This window comes from Crocuta crocuta, unplaced genomic scaffold, assembly GCF_008692635.1.
Source record: "Crocuta crocuta isolate KB4526 unplaced genomic scaffold, BGI_CrCroc_1.0 scaffold77, whole genome shotgun sequence".
Taxonomy (NCBI): domain Eukaryota; kingdom Metazoa; phylum Chordata; class Mammalia; order Carnivora; family Hyaenidae; genus Crocuta; species Crocuta crocuta.
In genome coordinates this window covers 3,567,775-3,583,730 of record NW_027532172.1, presented here as the reverse complement: position 1 = coordinate 3,583,730, position 15,956 = coordinate 3,567,775, and the positions used below count along the sequence as shown (strand labels likewise).

General features: G+C 45.2%; 1 protein-coding gene across 1 annotated transcript in view; it reads right to left on the bottom strand.

Moving 5' to 3' along the window:
* The window catches only part of SACM1L (SAC1 like phosphatidylinositide phosphatase), a 57,860-nt gene that overhangs the window by 24,844 nt on the left and 17,060 nt on the right, over positions 1–15,956 (bottom strand). The window contains exons 3-8 of the mRNA XM_077777378.1: positions 14,375–14,449; positions 12,724–12,851; positions 9,490–9,639; positions 6,734–6,793; positions 5,852–5,885; positions 568–669 (exon numbers count right to left, since the gene is read on the bottom strand). Of these exons, the coding sequence (XP_077633504.1) occupies positions 568–669; positions 5,852–5,885; positions 6,734–6,793; positions 9,490–9,639; positions 12,724–12,851; positions 14,375–14,449 (549 nt within the window). The remainder of the gene's footprint in view (positions 1–567; positions 670–5,851; positions 5,886–6,733; positions 6,794–9,489; positions 9,640–12,723; positions 12,852–14,374; positions 14,450–15,956) is intronic.

The following is a 15,956-nucleotide window of genomic DNA, read 5'->3' as shown; positions in this document are numbered from 1 at the left end:
AAACATTAAAAATTATTAAAAAAAAAAAAAAAATAAGGAGAAGAGTTAGAGAAACTCCTTTTCATAATGTCACTAATTTTCGATGCAAATTTTAAAAGCTTGGTTTAAGCAAATTCGCATGTTGCTAGTACTAGTCCTAGGGACTAAATGCTCAAAACGTAAATCTTTAAAGTTGAAGGCATAAGGTGAGAGGTCTAGCTTTATGCATGCAAAGGAGCCAAAAGCAATAAAAGAAAATACTTTCTGACAAGAGTTTAGGTTGTTGGAAACTACAGAGTCCAGCTGGCTTTCAGACACCCAGCAAGTAACATGCACGATTCCTCTCGAAGCGGTCAGTGGCGGCCTGCAGGGACTCATTAGCATCTGCAGTGGCTACAGAAGCTGGAGTACAGCACAGAAGACCTACCTAATTATTATAATGAAGCAGGAGATAAATATTTAATGAAGCTATCCGAATGACAATGAAAACAAAATACAAAAGGTTACATTCGTGTCACCATGTGACTAAACATTAATTATGGACAGATACAACCCACTGCCAAATCGCGCGGACAAAGTTAACCTCACCTCTCACATAATAGCGCACACCAGCTCTGAAACAACTCCTCCTCGAGATGAGAATCCAATCAAAGTATTTTCCGTTAATAGAACACGAGTGCATAGTAATAACTTGGCTCCATTAAGAAAAATGTAACATTTATAGAAATCATACGTATTATTTCCAGATTACATCTGAATCTCTTTACCCTAGCCAGAATGACTCCTTCTTTAAGAGAAAAAAGGACAAAAAATATGCATTCTTTTGGGGTTCTTCGTGAATATCCACAAACAGCCTTTAGTGCTATAATGTTCAACTGTGAAGTTTGGTCAAGTCAGTAAACCTGTGATCACATACAGAAGGTTATGTTTACATGGTTCATTACACTGTTAATATTTAAATAATATGATTTCCTTTCCCTGCTATCCTCAACCACTTTCTAAAGGTAAACTATTAACCACATCACCAAAAACCTACTCTGAATGAAAAACATAAATTTAAAATAGTTTTGCCTTGAAGTAAGAAATGGAAAAGGGGGGGAGGGGGACTGGCTACTGCAATCTGAAAGAAAAATAAAAATACATCATATGCATAATTACAAATATAAAACAGCCCAAAAGTTGGTAAACCTGTGAAGATTTACAGATCAAACTGTGACTTAAGGACTATCCAGAAACCAATGTTGACTCTACTTTTCCCTTGAAACAGGAAAAGTGAAACTGAATATATATATATAAAAAAAAAATCTCCCTCAAAAGCTTTTCCTGATATGAAAGCTGTGTCCCTAACGACCTGTAACAGTCCATGCCGCGGGCTCACTCTCGGCCGTGCGGAGGCCTCCACCCCTGCAGACTGTCAAGGCGCGGCCTCTCCACCTCCCGGCCAGAGTGAAGGGCTGCAGGCGGGACTCTTCCATTAACATGGTGTTACTAGGAAATATAATAAAGAAAAAATACAGCACATCTAACTATTTACAGAAACAGCCACACCTGGGGAGCTATTGCTTCGGGGACAGGGAACTTCCGGCTGGGGTGCGGGGGATGGTGGATGCTCTCGTACTGACTGAACTGTAACAGCAGCACTGGCTGCGATGGCAGCTTTCAGTGAAGTATGTCTGAGCACCACACAAATTAAACACACACACACGCCCACCCACGCATGTGCCCCCAGCACCTCCAAGCACAGGGAGCGGTGACCCCTGCATCTAGCTCCCCTGCGGCCTTCCAAGTGAGGGCGGCTACCCACTCGGCTCACCACTTCCTTACTGGTCTTTCTGGCTTTGCACCGAGCAACGTATGGCCGAGACGGACCAGTTTTCCCCTTTCTCACACAGAAGGAAGGATAGTGCGTGTGCTCTTCAGGCTTGCTGTATCTGTCCCATCACACGTGTGGGCGGCTCGCTCGTGGCAGCAGTCTAGTCCCCTGGGTGGCTCCTGGCTACCCTGGCTTGTCCATCCTACAGCCGGGTTCCTGCTGGCACTGGCGGAACATCGCTGCAAACACCTCTGCACATGGACGTGGGGGAGCGGCTCTGCTAGGCCACGGACTGTACGCGTCATCTGACCGTATTAGGAAATGCCAAGTTCTCTAAAGGACTACTTTGACTTTTCATCTTTACCATGCTTGATGTCTGTAAGTTTAACAGAAAGGCAAGTTTCTTTCATCGTCTCAATGGCCTTATCTTCCTTCCTTCCTCATTTGTTTTGGTTTGCCCTATGCTGCTTTTTTATACCTAATGTTTTTTCTTAACATGTAACTTGATTCCTCCATTATATAGCATAATAGCACGATAAATTATCTATGAACTTACTAACTTCAGAACCCTGAATCTAATTATCTGTTCCTTCACCAACCCATCCAAGTGTCTTCTTGCCCCGAAGCAAGGAGGCTCCACGCTGTCAGCCACAGACATAAGATGTGCCGAGCCTGACGTGGGGCTCAATCTCACAAACCATAAGTTCATGACTTGAGCCGAAATCAAGAGTTGGACGCTTAACCGAGCCATCCAGGCACCCCTTTCTCCTGCCTTTTTAATTTCACCATCTGTGACCATGACTTAAAAACACACGGCTCACTTATATTTGAGTTTTATAAAAATTGCACCACTTTCTTGATAGACTTCAGCCCTTGTTTACTTCCACCACTAAGTTCCCAAGACGCATGCTGGGACGGCATGAGCCTGTAGCCCCTCCTCCTCAGTGCCCTGTGCCAGCTGTAAGGACCGCCCTACGAGAGCCCTAACTCTTCTCTGACAGAACTCACGGTGTCAGTTAGTGGTGCTGTGAACACTTCTGTAAATACCTCCTGATATAAACCTCCCAGGTATGTATAGGGGAAGTTCTGGTAAGTTCAAAAGAGAATGCCAAGTCACTTTCAAAATGATGGCACCGAGGGACAATACCAATATGCATTTCTAACGATTCATCCCTCTCTCTGACCTGATTATCATCAAACTTAACAGTGACTCATCCCAATTCACCTTTCCTTAGAACCCACAGCGCCACAGAAGAATCTAGGCAGTATTTATTCTTTCCCTCATGCACCTGTTCCCTATTTTGGGCCAGGGCACAAAGATGAGTAAGACAGGAGCCTGCCCTTAGAGAACTAAGCGTAGCACAGAACATGACTGACTGCTTCATGAATCATTTCCTCTGATTACAAATCTACACACACTTTAGAAAATCCAGAAAGCACGGAAGAAATAACAGAGTAAAACTCATGCAGCAGCTCATCACCATGACATAACTTCTACCATGTAAATGTACTTACTTAATTCCAGTCTTTATCAGTGAGTTTCGCCTGGGGCCATCCACTCCCACTCAGGTGCCCGTGTCACACTTTCTCAGCCCACAAGGACCCTCTCATTCCACCCACACCACTGACCTGTTTCCTGTTCTTTTGTGGGAATAAAAGCCAAATGCTCCCCCCGCACCTGCCTACCAACCAGCATCCACATACACATGCCTGCTTCCCATCCACAACGGCAGAGGGCCGGGGCACCAGCCTCTCTCTGCCTGTCACACACTCACGTCACTGCAGCGTGCGCCTGCGCTCTCACCACCTCCCATTTCCCTTCTCCAAATCCTTCTCCCCAGCACCTGGCAGTATCGCCCATTTGGGGAGGAGAGCCAGGGAAGCAGGTATATTAGGAGCCTTCCGAACGCTCGTATTTGACCAATGGGCAGCGTATGAGCCGATTACCCCCGTGCCTGCAGACTGCCTTCTCCCTTGCTCCTGGGACCCCGTGCCCCCTTGCATGGTCCCCTCTTCCTCACTGGTCTTGGCTGGTTCAATCTCATTTCTCCTGCCCTTCCAGCTCACTCACACTGATGCCCCCACTCCACAGGCCCTTTGTCCTCACTGAGGCCTACAGTCCATGGCTCTAGTGTTTCCTCACTATCTAGAACTCTCTACAAGCCACCTTCTCTCTTTCTCCAAGGCCTCTTCTCTTCTCTACATGTATTCCTTCCTTTGATGAGCTCATCAGCTTTGTGGCTTTTGAAATGATGTCTATGCCCAGAGGACTATCAAATTTACATCTCCAACGTGAACTTCCCTCAGAGTCCAGCCCCGAATCCATCTGCTTCCATGACATCTCTACTTGCAAGCTACGGAAACCTCAAGCTCAGGGTGTCCCAATGGGGCTCCGGACACTCTGGCCTCCCTCCCCGCTTCAGGCCCCCAAACACGTCAGAGAAGTTCTTCCTTCCACCTACTCTGGCCATGAACCTCGGATTCATGCTAAATACCCTTCCTGCATACCCCACGTACAGTTTGTCAGAAAGTTCTAGAACCTGGCCACTTGCACCAGCATCACTGCTACCGTCCTGGTCCCGGGTACCACCACCTCTCACACCTGGGTTACCGCAACTGCCTCCCAGCTGTCACCTGTCCCCTCCCACGGCCGCCTCTGGCCAGTTCTCCATCTCGATCAGAGTGACCATCTCACCACTCCAGGCCTCTAAGCGAGCCCCAAGTTTCTCGTCACAGTTACAGTGCGGATAAAGCCCACAAGGCCCTGCGTAACCCGGACCTGGCTCCTCCCACAAGAGGCTCCCACCTCCCAGTCCCCTCTCCCAGCAGACTCCTGCCTCCAGGCCTCTGTTCCCTCCCATCTCTCTCTCCGTGCATGTCAAACACTGAAACCACATTAAATAAAAGTGAATTTAAAGCTTTAGATTTAAAGCTAAACAAATGGATAGACTGTTTCTAAAATCACTCTGAAAAACACAACTAGCCCAAACCCCTTAAAGCATTATGTAAGTACACTGCTTATTTTAGTTTTAGAACTTGGAAGTATTCCGGGGAAGGAGAGAGGGCATAGTTACTGAATAAATAAGAGCTTTTATCCCTGGAGCTTCTGATTTTTATTCTCCCACAACTATGAAAAAGGTTTCCTCTACACTTTTTTTTTGCTTTTCTTTAAGTATAACAAGAATAATCTACATATTAACGTAATAAGCATCAAAATCAGACTGTGTCCTTAGGAAACTTCCTAGGGGTGCCTGATAAAAAGATCACCTCCATTTCTGCAGGGAAATCACAGTGCTGACTGTGGGCACTCAGCGGTGGGCCTCTCCTTTAAAAACGGGAGCTCACTCTGCTTCCCAATCTTTATCATGATGTCTATGGTAAGTTTTTAAAATGAACTCACAGGGCGCCTGGGTGGCATAGTCGGTTAAGTGTCTGACTCCTGATCTTGGCTCAGGGCACGATCTTGCGGTTCGTGGGACTGAGCCCCGCACCGGGCTCTGGGCTGACAGCGTGGGGCCTGCTTGGGATTCTCTCTCCGCCCCCCCTCCCCCCGGCCTTGCCCCATGAGCGCATGCTCTCTCTCTCAAAATAAATATTAAAAAATATAAAATGAACTTACAATTAGATACTCATTAATTCTGCATGTGCGCTGGCCTTCCCTGGTGAGCATTATTCTTTGTGTAGCATCTATTCTCATTTTCTGTGGTTATTTCGAATGACAAATACAATTTGTAATCATAATTCTCCTCTCCACATCGCTGGGCACCGTAGTTCCTCAATATAACTTTTTTAAGGGAAAGGGGAACTTTTCCTTTTAATAGCCAGGTTCAAACTAGTCTTGTTTATTGGTACCAAACCAAATAAAGACAAAATACGGGGTGCGTACTTCATCGTTAAACCACCCNACTCTAAGACTTTTATGTTAACGGGGGTTTGATTTTGTTGTCAAAAGCAATTTCTATTAATCCTAAAACAGCCTCCTTATTCCTACAGCTGCCTCATTAAGCACGCGGAGCCGGAGCCCGGTGGACGGCGGATGACGATGCTAACTAAGGATACAGCCATGTAACACAGGCAGGGCAAACCGGTGGACCTGAAATGAAGAGAAACATCATATTTAGGAAGAAATATGCTTTGAAAATAAACAAGAAGAAGGTGCTACATGAAACATTCCTGCACTATACAAAAATATCTGCACACCTACAAATACAAGGAGGTATCAAGCTTATGGGTAACTTTCTATTAAAAAAAAAAAAACCAAAAGTCTCTAATGAAGCCCAGTCTTTCCAATAAAAAAAAAAAAACCTAAGCACGTGATGCAATCACTTGGGCCCGAGTGCTCGGGTTCGGGGACACTAAGAACCACATGACACTGCCAAGCGCTCACCTCCCTCCCGTCCGCCTTGGCCAACAACAGCCTCACAGCTCCGGGACAGGTGCCGGCAGCTCACTCTCATCCGCAGAGCAGAGCAAATGCCAGGGAGCACACTAGGCGATTCTATGTGCCGAGATTCAACCCACTACGCTTCCCGGCTGGGCTTTCCTGTTCACCCCGCATCCGTACCCGCAAAGGACACAAGAAGGTGACACCCACACACGTCTCTCCTGAGTGACAAGACCAACGCAGAGCTCTCACCTTCCCAGGGGCCTCCCAGCACTCACCCACCAGGACCCGTGCGCTCTCTCTTACTCGCAGAAAGCAGTGCATTTTTATTCAGTATGTTTTCTTTTTCAAAGCTTCTATAGCAATCAGAGTAAATTAAGTAGGCTTCTTCAAACCAGAAAATGTGAGGGGGCAGACCTGTCAAAGGTTGTAGCTTATAAAGTGAGATGAACGAGAGCTGTTTACTAAAACCCTGGTGATTGGGCAGCCATTATGTAGAACACATACTCAACCAGAACTTGGACGGTGACATGCAGGTTTTATCTGGAGGACCTTACCTCTGGCTGCGCAGAAAGCTCTCTTAGAAGATGACCATTCCACACAAACCGCTGATCTGCCTGAGAGAGAAGATTTAAAAGTAGTAAAATTTCTCCTGCCAACCTGACTTCCCACTGGAAGAACAATTAACGATCAGTGTCTCCACCTGCTGGCTACACGCTGGGCTCACTGACAGGCCAGACAGACCTCCCCTCACACCTGCCCCTCGGGGGATACCGGGTCTCCCTGGCACAGGCCAGTGCTGCGGGCCCAGGCAGAAACCTGTGAGTCCTCTGGAATCTGTCTTTCTCTTATCTGTAGTCGACTGCCAAGTCCTACTAAATCTCCTTCCAAATCCATCCTACCTCCTGCATCTCTGCTCCCACCGCGCTGGCCAGCACTTGACTCCAGTTTAACTACTACAATGGCCTCTCCAACCCCACCTCCAGTCTCGGCCCTGCCCTTCCCAGCCTTCCCTCGAATGTGACCCGTCTCCTGGCTGCTGGGAATTCTTCAGTGGCTCGCTATCACCTGAAGAACAAGCCTCTGGCGGCCTAGCCAGTGCTGGGGTCTGGCTGCCCCTCCATGAACTCCCTGGGGTCACCTCTGGCCTTTCAAACTCTAAAGACAGAGGAAGTCCCCTCAGCAACACAGTGGCTTAACTCTCCATTCTCTTTATAAAACACGGAGGCTGGCACCCTTCCTGTCCCACTCCCTGCCCCTCCACAGCTGAGTCCTGGGGGACAGGGGGCGGGGGGGCCCTGGCAGTCAGCAGCAGTCAGCAGCAGCCAGCCTCAGGTGTGTACCTCAATCACTGTGTGCCCACCACACCTGTTACTCATCGTTACATAATTAACTAAATGTCTTAGACATCAAGGAAATCGGGCTTAAAAGCAAACTACTTTATACATATATGCAGCTGAACGATGCGGAACTTAAAATGTTAAAAGGCAAGCTAACACAATACTGCTGTTGGATCCAGAGGAGCGGCAGGTAGAGAAACTGAATCTACAGGATTCTGCAAACAGATCGCTCGGCGCATGTCAAACTCTGTTCACAGACTCAAACCAGAAAGTGCTATGGGTGCACTTTATACAGGAATCAAGGAACCCAAAATGAAGAAAAGCTAATAGTCCTATATCAAAAAATTAATCAGTGTCAAACTTTATAAGTTAGATAAAACGCTTAAGGTATATGTGGTTCATGTGTCACTTTCACGATTTCCTACATTAACTTTAACTGGCTCTTGATGGCGGACAGATCCCTTCCCAACACGTGAGGTGGCTCTGTCTCCATGTCACAGAACACTGCCCCCATCTCCACCTGGAAGCCTCCCTCTCCCACTGTTCCCTGACCAACAAGGCCTATTCAGCATCCAGTGTCTGCTCAAGAGTACCTTCCTTGGTAGTCACCCCCAGGGCCTCCCGACCCAGGAGCACCCGGGTTTCCCTTGGACCCCACCCCACTTTGGTACATAGCTCCATGACACCAACTGTCCCTTGTTCTGTGACTTCCTGGACTTGTGCTTCCCCAGGGGACACCCTTTTTGCTCTGTGTCCCCACTGGCTGGTACAGTGCCTGGTTCACAGCAGGCATCCCGGAGACATCTGATAAACAAATGGAGAATGTAACATAGCAACTGCATCTAAAAGCATCGGTCTCTGTGGTTAAAAGCCAAATTTCCTGATTGCAGCTTACATCCAAATTTGCACCCAAACCTACATACAATTTTACTAGATTAGAATATAAAGTCTTAAAAGAGCCAACTAAAATACTGATTTAGGCTAAACTATACGAAATTATCATTTTTATTGCTCAAAAATGATCAATTACTGGCAATCTCATATGGTCTAACAGCGAAGATAGCAACTTTTTATATGTCTGATCCCCAAACACATCTAAGGTTTATTAATAAAAAATCAAGGCAGCAATTATCCAGATTCCTAAACAACAGGAATTTTAGGCTGATAGCATTTGAGACCTACTTTTGAAGATACACTCATATTAAAAAAGAAAGGCAGGGCACCTGGGGGGCTCAGTTGGTTAAGTGTCTGACTCTTGATTCTGGTTCAGGTCATCATCTCATGGTTTGTGGGATCGAGCCCCACATCAGGCTCTGTGACAGCCTGGGATTTTCTCTCTCTCTCTCCCCCTCCCTCTCTTCCCCTCCCCCCAACTTGTGCTCACTTTCTCTCCCTCAAAATAAATAAAACTTTTTTTTTTAAAGGTTTATTTATTTATTTTTAAGACAGAGAGAATGTAAGAGGGGCAGAGAGAGAGAGGGAGACACAGAATCTGAAGACAGGCTCCAAGTTGTCAGCACAGGGCCCAGAGCCCGTCTTTGGATTCGGTGTCCCCATCTCTCTCTGACCCTCCCCTGCTCACGCGGTCTCTCTCTCTCTCTCTCTCTCTCTCAAAAATAATAAAACATTAAAAAAATTTTTTTAAAGAACTCAAAAAATAAAAACATTTCTTTTTTTAAAAGGAGATGTGGTGATACTTTTTTAAATATTTTTATTTATTTCTAGGAGAGAGAGAGAGACCGCGTGAGCAGGGGAGGGTCAGAGAGAGAGGGAGATACAGACTCTGAAATAGGCTCCAAGCTCTGAGCTGGCAGTCAGCACAGAGCCCGATGCGGGCGTCAAACCCACGAACCGCGAGATCATGACCTAAGTGAAAGTCGGACGCTTAACCGACTAAGCCACCCAGGCGCCTCAAAATAAAAACATTTTTAAAAACCCTAAAGTAAGTAAAAATAACTGAAGACGAAGCTTACCCTTTCCAAGAGGCTCATTTCTTGGAATTCTGGGCTCGTGTTGGACAGCCGCTGCAGGGTGTGGGTCAAATCGTAAGTCGTTGAGAAGTAAAACCCATCCACGTTCAGGACATGGTTGATCATTGCTAAGAAAGTTTTATTATCCTGTAACTGTAAACAAAGGGGAGAAAAACATCAGTCTGCCTCATACTTGAGAAGGATCTGTCCAGATATATAAGTCCGGCCCTGTTCATTGTCACCGGCATGCGGACTGATAGGCAGGACGATGCCCGCCATCCCCCAGGACGCTGGCCAGGTCCTGACATGGAGGAAGTTCGATAGCAGCGGAGGGTGTTGTTGCCTTAGCTGACAGGCTCGAACTCCTGCCCTGGGGGTCCTTCAGTCTCTGCTCGAAGGGGCACAAGTTACTTGAACACAACACCAGCGCCTCTGGTTATGACCTCCTGCCAGACCCTTTGGAAATAGATTCTTTCCTCTTCATAACACCCCTCCTGGGTTAGTGTTATTACCCTCATGTGACAAATGAAAAGCACAAACTCATGAGAGGCCCAATGACACAGTGAGTAAAGAACAAAGGAATAGGGGCGCCTGGGTGGCTCAGCCGGTTGAGCACCTGGCTTCGGCTCAGGTCATGATCTCACAGTTCATAGGTTCGGGCCCCATGTCAGGCTCTGTGCTGACAGCTAGCTCAGAGCCTGTCGCCTGTCCTCAGATTCTGTGTCTCCCTCTCTCTGGGCCTCCCCTGCTCTGCTGTCTCTCTCTCTCTCTCAAAAATAAATGAAACATTAAAAAAAATAACAAAGAAATAATACCGTCCTCATTCCTAAGAAATTTCACTGGGCTGGAAGGGGATTAAATTCTTTTTATTAATGCAAAGATCTGAAAAAGAAATATCCGGCATAAATACTGATCTTTACTTTCTGATCATCATTTCAGCTGCCTTTCCCAACGAGTATCGAGACTGACATTTACTTTTATCCTTGTTTTAAAAAACAACTGATGTTTGGTAACGTTTAAGGACTATCCAACAAATAACATGTTAAAAACCTACATACTACGAAATTTTTAATTTGGTCTCATACTTTTTTTTTTTTTTTAAGAACAAAAAGTATAAGCCAATTATAGGCAGTGGACAATGTTAAAATTAGTTGGACAGCCGGACAATCAAGTATAGCAACAAGAAGAAATTGTTCAAGTAAAGATTATCAGTCTATTAAATACAACCATTTTTACTGCCTTAAATACCATGACTTATAGAGAATGAACATATTGACATATATTAATATATTTAGTAAAAACGAAATTTCAACTTTAAAGTATGGAAGCATATCCTACAGTCTGACTTAGTCAATAAGGTAGTAAGGACTGGGGCTCATTTTTAGAAATGTTTACCATGGGAGAGTTACATGTTACATGTTTTAGGATCCTAAATTTTCTTTTAGAAGCCAACATTTTGTAATCTTGGGAGTAAAAATGAAAGTCAAAATTTTGAAACAGCAAATACTGTAAATAAAATCACAGTCAGAAGACAAACACTGAGCGTCAATCTCTAAACACAGTGCTGGCTTAAAAAAGTTAATTTTCAAAAACTAGGACAGGGTGACACCACTCATGTAATTTTCAAAAAAAGACTTCACGCAAAAATACTGTTTGAATATGAACACAGGCGATCTTGATTTTGCATGAGAGGGTGGGACTGTGAAATGACCATGCGATCTTAAAGCGGATCATCTTAACCATTTTGATCACCAATGGGAAAAACCACAGATGTGATAGGAGCTTTAAAAACTTTTTACCAAAACATTAAAAACACTCTTTCTCTAAGCTGTAAATGTACAGGGAAACGGAAAGGTATTGAAGCTAGTATTTATTTAGCACACTGTAACTTATTTCTTTTTAATGGTTTAAGTTTTCATTTCAGCACTGGGCACACAGGGTTGTAGTATTCAGGCACACAACACAGCGACTTAGTTACGCTGGAATTTAAAACATCAGAAACACTGAGAATCAAAAACATTTTCCTTCTTATCAAACAGTTTATCAAGAGTAGCTTCGTTAAAAAAATTTTTTAAAAAGTATAAGGGGGTGCCTGGGGGGCTCAGTCGGCTAAGTGACCGACTTCGGCTCAGGTCATGATCTCACAGTCTGTGGGTTCGAGCCCTGCGTCGGGCTCTGTGCTGACGGCTCGCTCAGAACCCGGAGCCTGCTTCAGATCCTGTGTCTCTTTCTTCCTCTTCCCTGCTTGTGCTCTGTCTCTCTCTCAAAAATAAATAAACGTTAAAAAAAAATTAAAAAGAGTAGCTTGCAGGGTGCTTGCCTTCTTTTCAGAACCCGTAATACAGTCTCTATCCCCAGCCAACTGTCCGCCTTTCCAAGTCTAAGTCCGCTTCCAACGCCTCAGCCCTGGCACTCCCCAAGTCACGGGACACCCGAAGAGTTCCTCCCGTGTGAAGTCTGTCGCCAGCGTCACTTTCTCTGGGTCATCCTCAACCTTCTCTTCACAACTGCTTTACCGTGAACATCGAGAAAGAAGATCACGTTCACTAAGACCTCTGGCTGCACACCAAGAGCCTCCGGAAGGGCAAGCGCCACCGCTCTTGCGTTCAATCCGCAATTTGCGTCTACAGTTGCCGCTTTTTGCTTCTTCGCATGTCCACATTTGCCGGGTGGATAGCTCATACACCAGGGCAATGCAATGTAAGCCGTGCTGTTGGGGGGCCCTGTTCCTACACTACAGTAACGGAAATCCGGTCACACGCGCATCGTGCAAAAGGGGGGCTGTTTGGGCACACGCACGCACACGCACACACACGCACTTCTATTCGCATGCGGTAAAAGAAAGCTTTCTCTGGACAAAGAGGGAATGAATGAGATGGGATGAGCAGAACTGCAAAGGTATTTCATGTTTTATTTCTTTACAGAAAAGATATGAAGTTAAATCTGGTTGTTGGAAGAGATTTGTTTTCTGTCTGTCCTTTCCTCTACATGTGAAAAGCTCATAATTTAAGACTTTGAGTCTGTTTAAAAGAAAAACCAAGAACAATAAAACATACAGAGGACTTTTAAATAGTACGTTTTATGGCTACGTATAAAGGCGTGTAGGGGAACCTCGCTCTCTGCACTGCTTAAATAACTAGGCTTAACAGAAATCCACCAAAATCCCTTGTTCCACCCCCCCCCCGCCCCAAGGTACTGCCTCGGGTTCCACAATCAGGAAGTGACCCCACTTCTTACCTGAATATCAGTTAAGTGCAACATTGTCTTCTTATAAGAAAGGACATCAAAATCTGTTGCTTTCCAGATTACATGATTGAAAAATTCACCTATTTTTGTCTTTTTGGTAATGACGATTAGATAATTACCTGCAAAAAGCAAAGCCAAACACACATAAATATAAAAAAGGCAACTCTAAAGCCAAAAGTAGCCGAAGTCCTTACTGTTTAAAGGCCAGCGGGCCAGGACTTCACACTGCCGTATGGGTAACAGGCCGCATTTGCTTTAAAAGGGATCTTAGAGGGCGCCTGGGTGGCTCAGTCGGTTAAGCGTCCGACTTCAGCTCAGGTCATGATCTCACAGTTCGTGGGTTCGAGCCCCGCATCGGGATCTGTGCTGACAGCTAGCTCAGAGCCTGGAGGCTGTTTCAGATTCTGTGTCTCCCTCTCTCTCTGACCCTCCTCTGCGCTCTCTCTCTCTATCAGAAATAAATAAAACATTAAAAATAAATTAAATAAATAAGAGGGATCTTAGGATTTATGACTAGAAAGAACAGCACACTATTTAGAAAAGTTCCTACTGAAAGGTCAAAGCATTTCTCAAATAAATAAATAAATAAATAAATAAATAAAAATAAAAGCAAAGGCAGTGATCTTATCAGATGAAGAGTAAAAGACAGAAAACCTTCCTCTCTCCCGCCATCCCCAATGCATACAGGCCTCTGCTAATGCCCTTCCCAGTCCGTAGCTAAAACATCATGGGTCACGAGACCTGGCCACTGCAGGATAGATAACGTCCCGCCTACTCCACCCCTATATCCTTCAAGTCATCATAAATGGCCAAGAAACATACCGGGGCAATACAACTGGTCACTGCAACATCACAAAGAGGAAGCATCCAGAATTAAGAAGCTATCACAGCACCAGGAACAGTACCCCAGCCCTAACCCTGGCCACCTCCTCCTCCCACAAGTAAAACAGGCTAAGCCTTTACCATGACATTAACTCTGAAGCTCTGTGCAAGGTTCTACCCTTCCTGGAAGTCTTCCTTGTACATCTGTCTCCCAGACCGTGTCTCAAGGTACTGCGGGAATTCCCCACCTACATGCACCTCTCACTAGACTGTGAACTGCAAGACCAAAGGGCCTAGCATCTTCTCTAACTCAACCTCTAGCACGGTGCCGGTGCCTGTCAGTACAGGAATTTTTTTAAGTTCCATGAAACAACATTTAGGTAAACAAAATCACTTTCCTTAACAACTCAGAACCAGGTAATAGTCTCCAACATGTACTATGTCATACTCATCCTTGAAACGGGACCGATGATATAGAATCCTCTGGTCCATCAGTACATGAAGATGTTTACTTAAGTACTCTTAGGATATATGAGGAAATGTCTGGTTGGCTGAGGATTTCAACTCTAGTTGAAATAAAACCAAACACAAAACTGGCTTTTTGGGGGTTTTTCAATTTAAAAAAATTTTATTATTTTTTTTTTAGCAGAACCTCAGGCTGATAAATGTAACCACCTGTCATTTCGAATATGTCACTTTTCGAACCTAATGACAAATACCTGACCTACATTATTGCCTAGAGCATGACAGGAAGTGTGCCTTCATCTTCTGCCGTGTCAGTTTAATTACCTTCTTTGCCCATCTTAGCTTATTTTCTTACCTGCCACCAGATGGATTGTGCCCAGGATACCAAATATTGGTCTTGTGACAGCTGAAGGAGGAATATCTTTCTTGACTTTAAAAGAAAAAGAAAAAAAAAAAAATCACACAGAAAAAGATCTCCAATAGAAAAGGAAATTTAGTTTATTTCAGGAGCCACTTCACAGTCAACATGCATGATTTGTTCTAAGGGAGGAGGAGTTCTTCACGGGAGCTCGATGTCCATTTTGGCAAAATATGAAATCATACGTGCGTGTGACATACAAAGGTCTCTGCCGTCTAGAGTCAGGTGCCCGGCGTAACAAGCACCAGCATCCCCAGCACGTAAACCGTGGGATACTTCTACAGTCATTTCTCAACCAACTGTATTCAACCTCTTGTCAGAAACCTAAGTCCCTGTCCATTTAAAAGAATCAGAAAGTTAATGGGCGTGGGGGGGATGAATTTAATCTCAACATGCAACTAACGGAAGGCACAGACCTGCCCGTCCACCTCTACAAATGTGGAAAAGGAGGTTGAGACCCAAGGGACGAGGGGACGAGGGAGGAAGGAAACACGGGTGTGCAGGGAGGAACCACCATTAACATGACTTTACCAATAGTGCCCTGATTAGTAACAGAGTATCTTCGATGATGGGATTCATTTCATGATTATTCAGCTTTCAGCCTAGGGGTTTCACAAAGCACCCGTGCACATGCTAGGGAATAATGCCCCCGAGGCAGGGAAGGTAGGGCCTCCTCATCCAAAGACTGACTTTGCCACATCCACCCCTCTTCCGTCTCCCAGACTCGCACCGCAAGGGTGCACTGCCAGAGGCTCTAAGGAGGCGCGGCCCACAGGGAAACAAAGCTGTTCCCAGCTTCGTTCACGGCCCCGAACACAGGGGGCCATACAATTTCTCTTCTGGTCCTGGCTTAATTACCATCCTAGAGCTTATTCTGGAAAATGGCTGCCAATCCAAGTCCTGTTATTCTGAACAAAGTAATTCTGAGTAAGGCCTAAGATTCACTTCTGTTTCCCTCAGTGATTCAATTTACCTAGCGTGGCTTTGCCGCAGTCACCGCACGTGACACACGGGGACACCAGCGTAGTAAAGCTTAGAGGAAATCCTGAATATACAGAGATCATCTGATAAACTTAATGTACTATTTGTTGACGGAGCCCTATGTTATAGTAACGGGAGTATAAAAGCAATAAAACAGCTAATTCCCCAGGATACATGTTAGTTTTTCATGGAGGGGAAAAAAATCCCCCTTTCCATGGCAATTGTCTGCATTCCCAAACAGTAAAAAAAGAAAAGAAAAGAAAAGAAAAGAAAAGAAAAGAAAAGAGAAAAGAAAAGAAAAGAAAAGAAAAAGAAACAACTAGCAGAGCAAAGGTGAGTGAGTCATCCCCTCATCACCACAGGCTTCAGGTCAAAGTACCTCCTCACGTGTCTACAGAGGCCTGCGTGGTGTCCTTTCTACATCCAAGCTATTCATGACCTTCAGCTTTGACCCCTCAAACGGGTCTGTGGTCTCTACCTACACATAAATTGTCACCGAAAGGTCAAAAATAATTGAAGGGAGCCTGAGTAGTTCAGT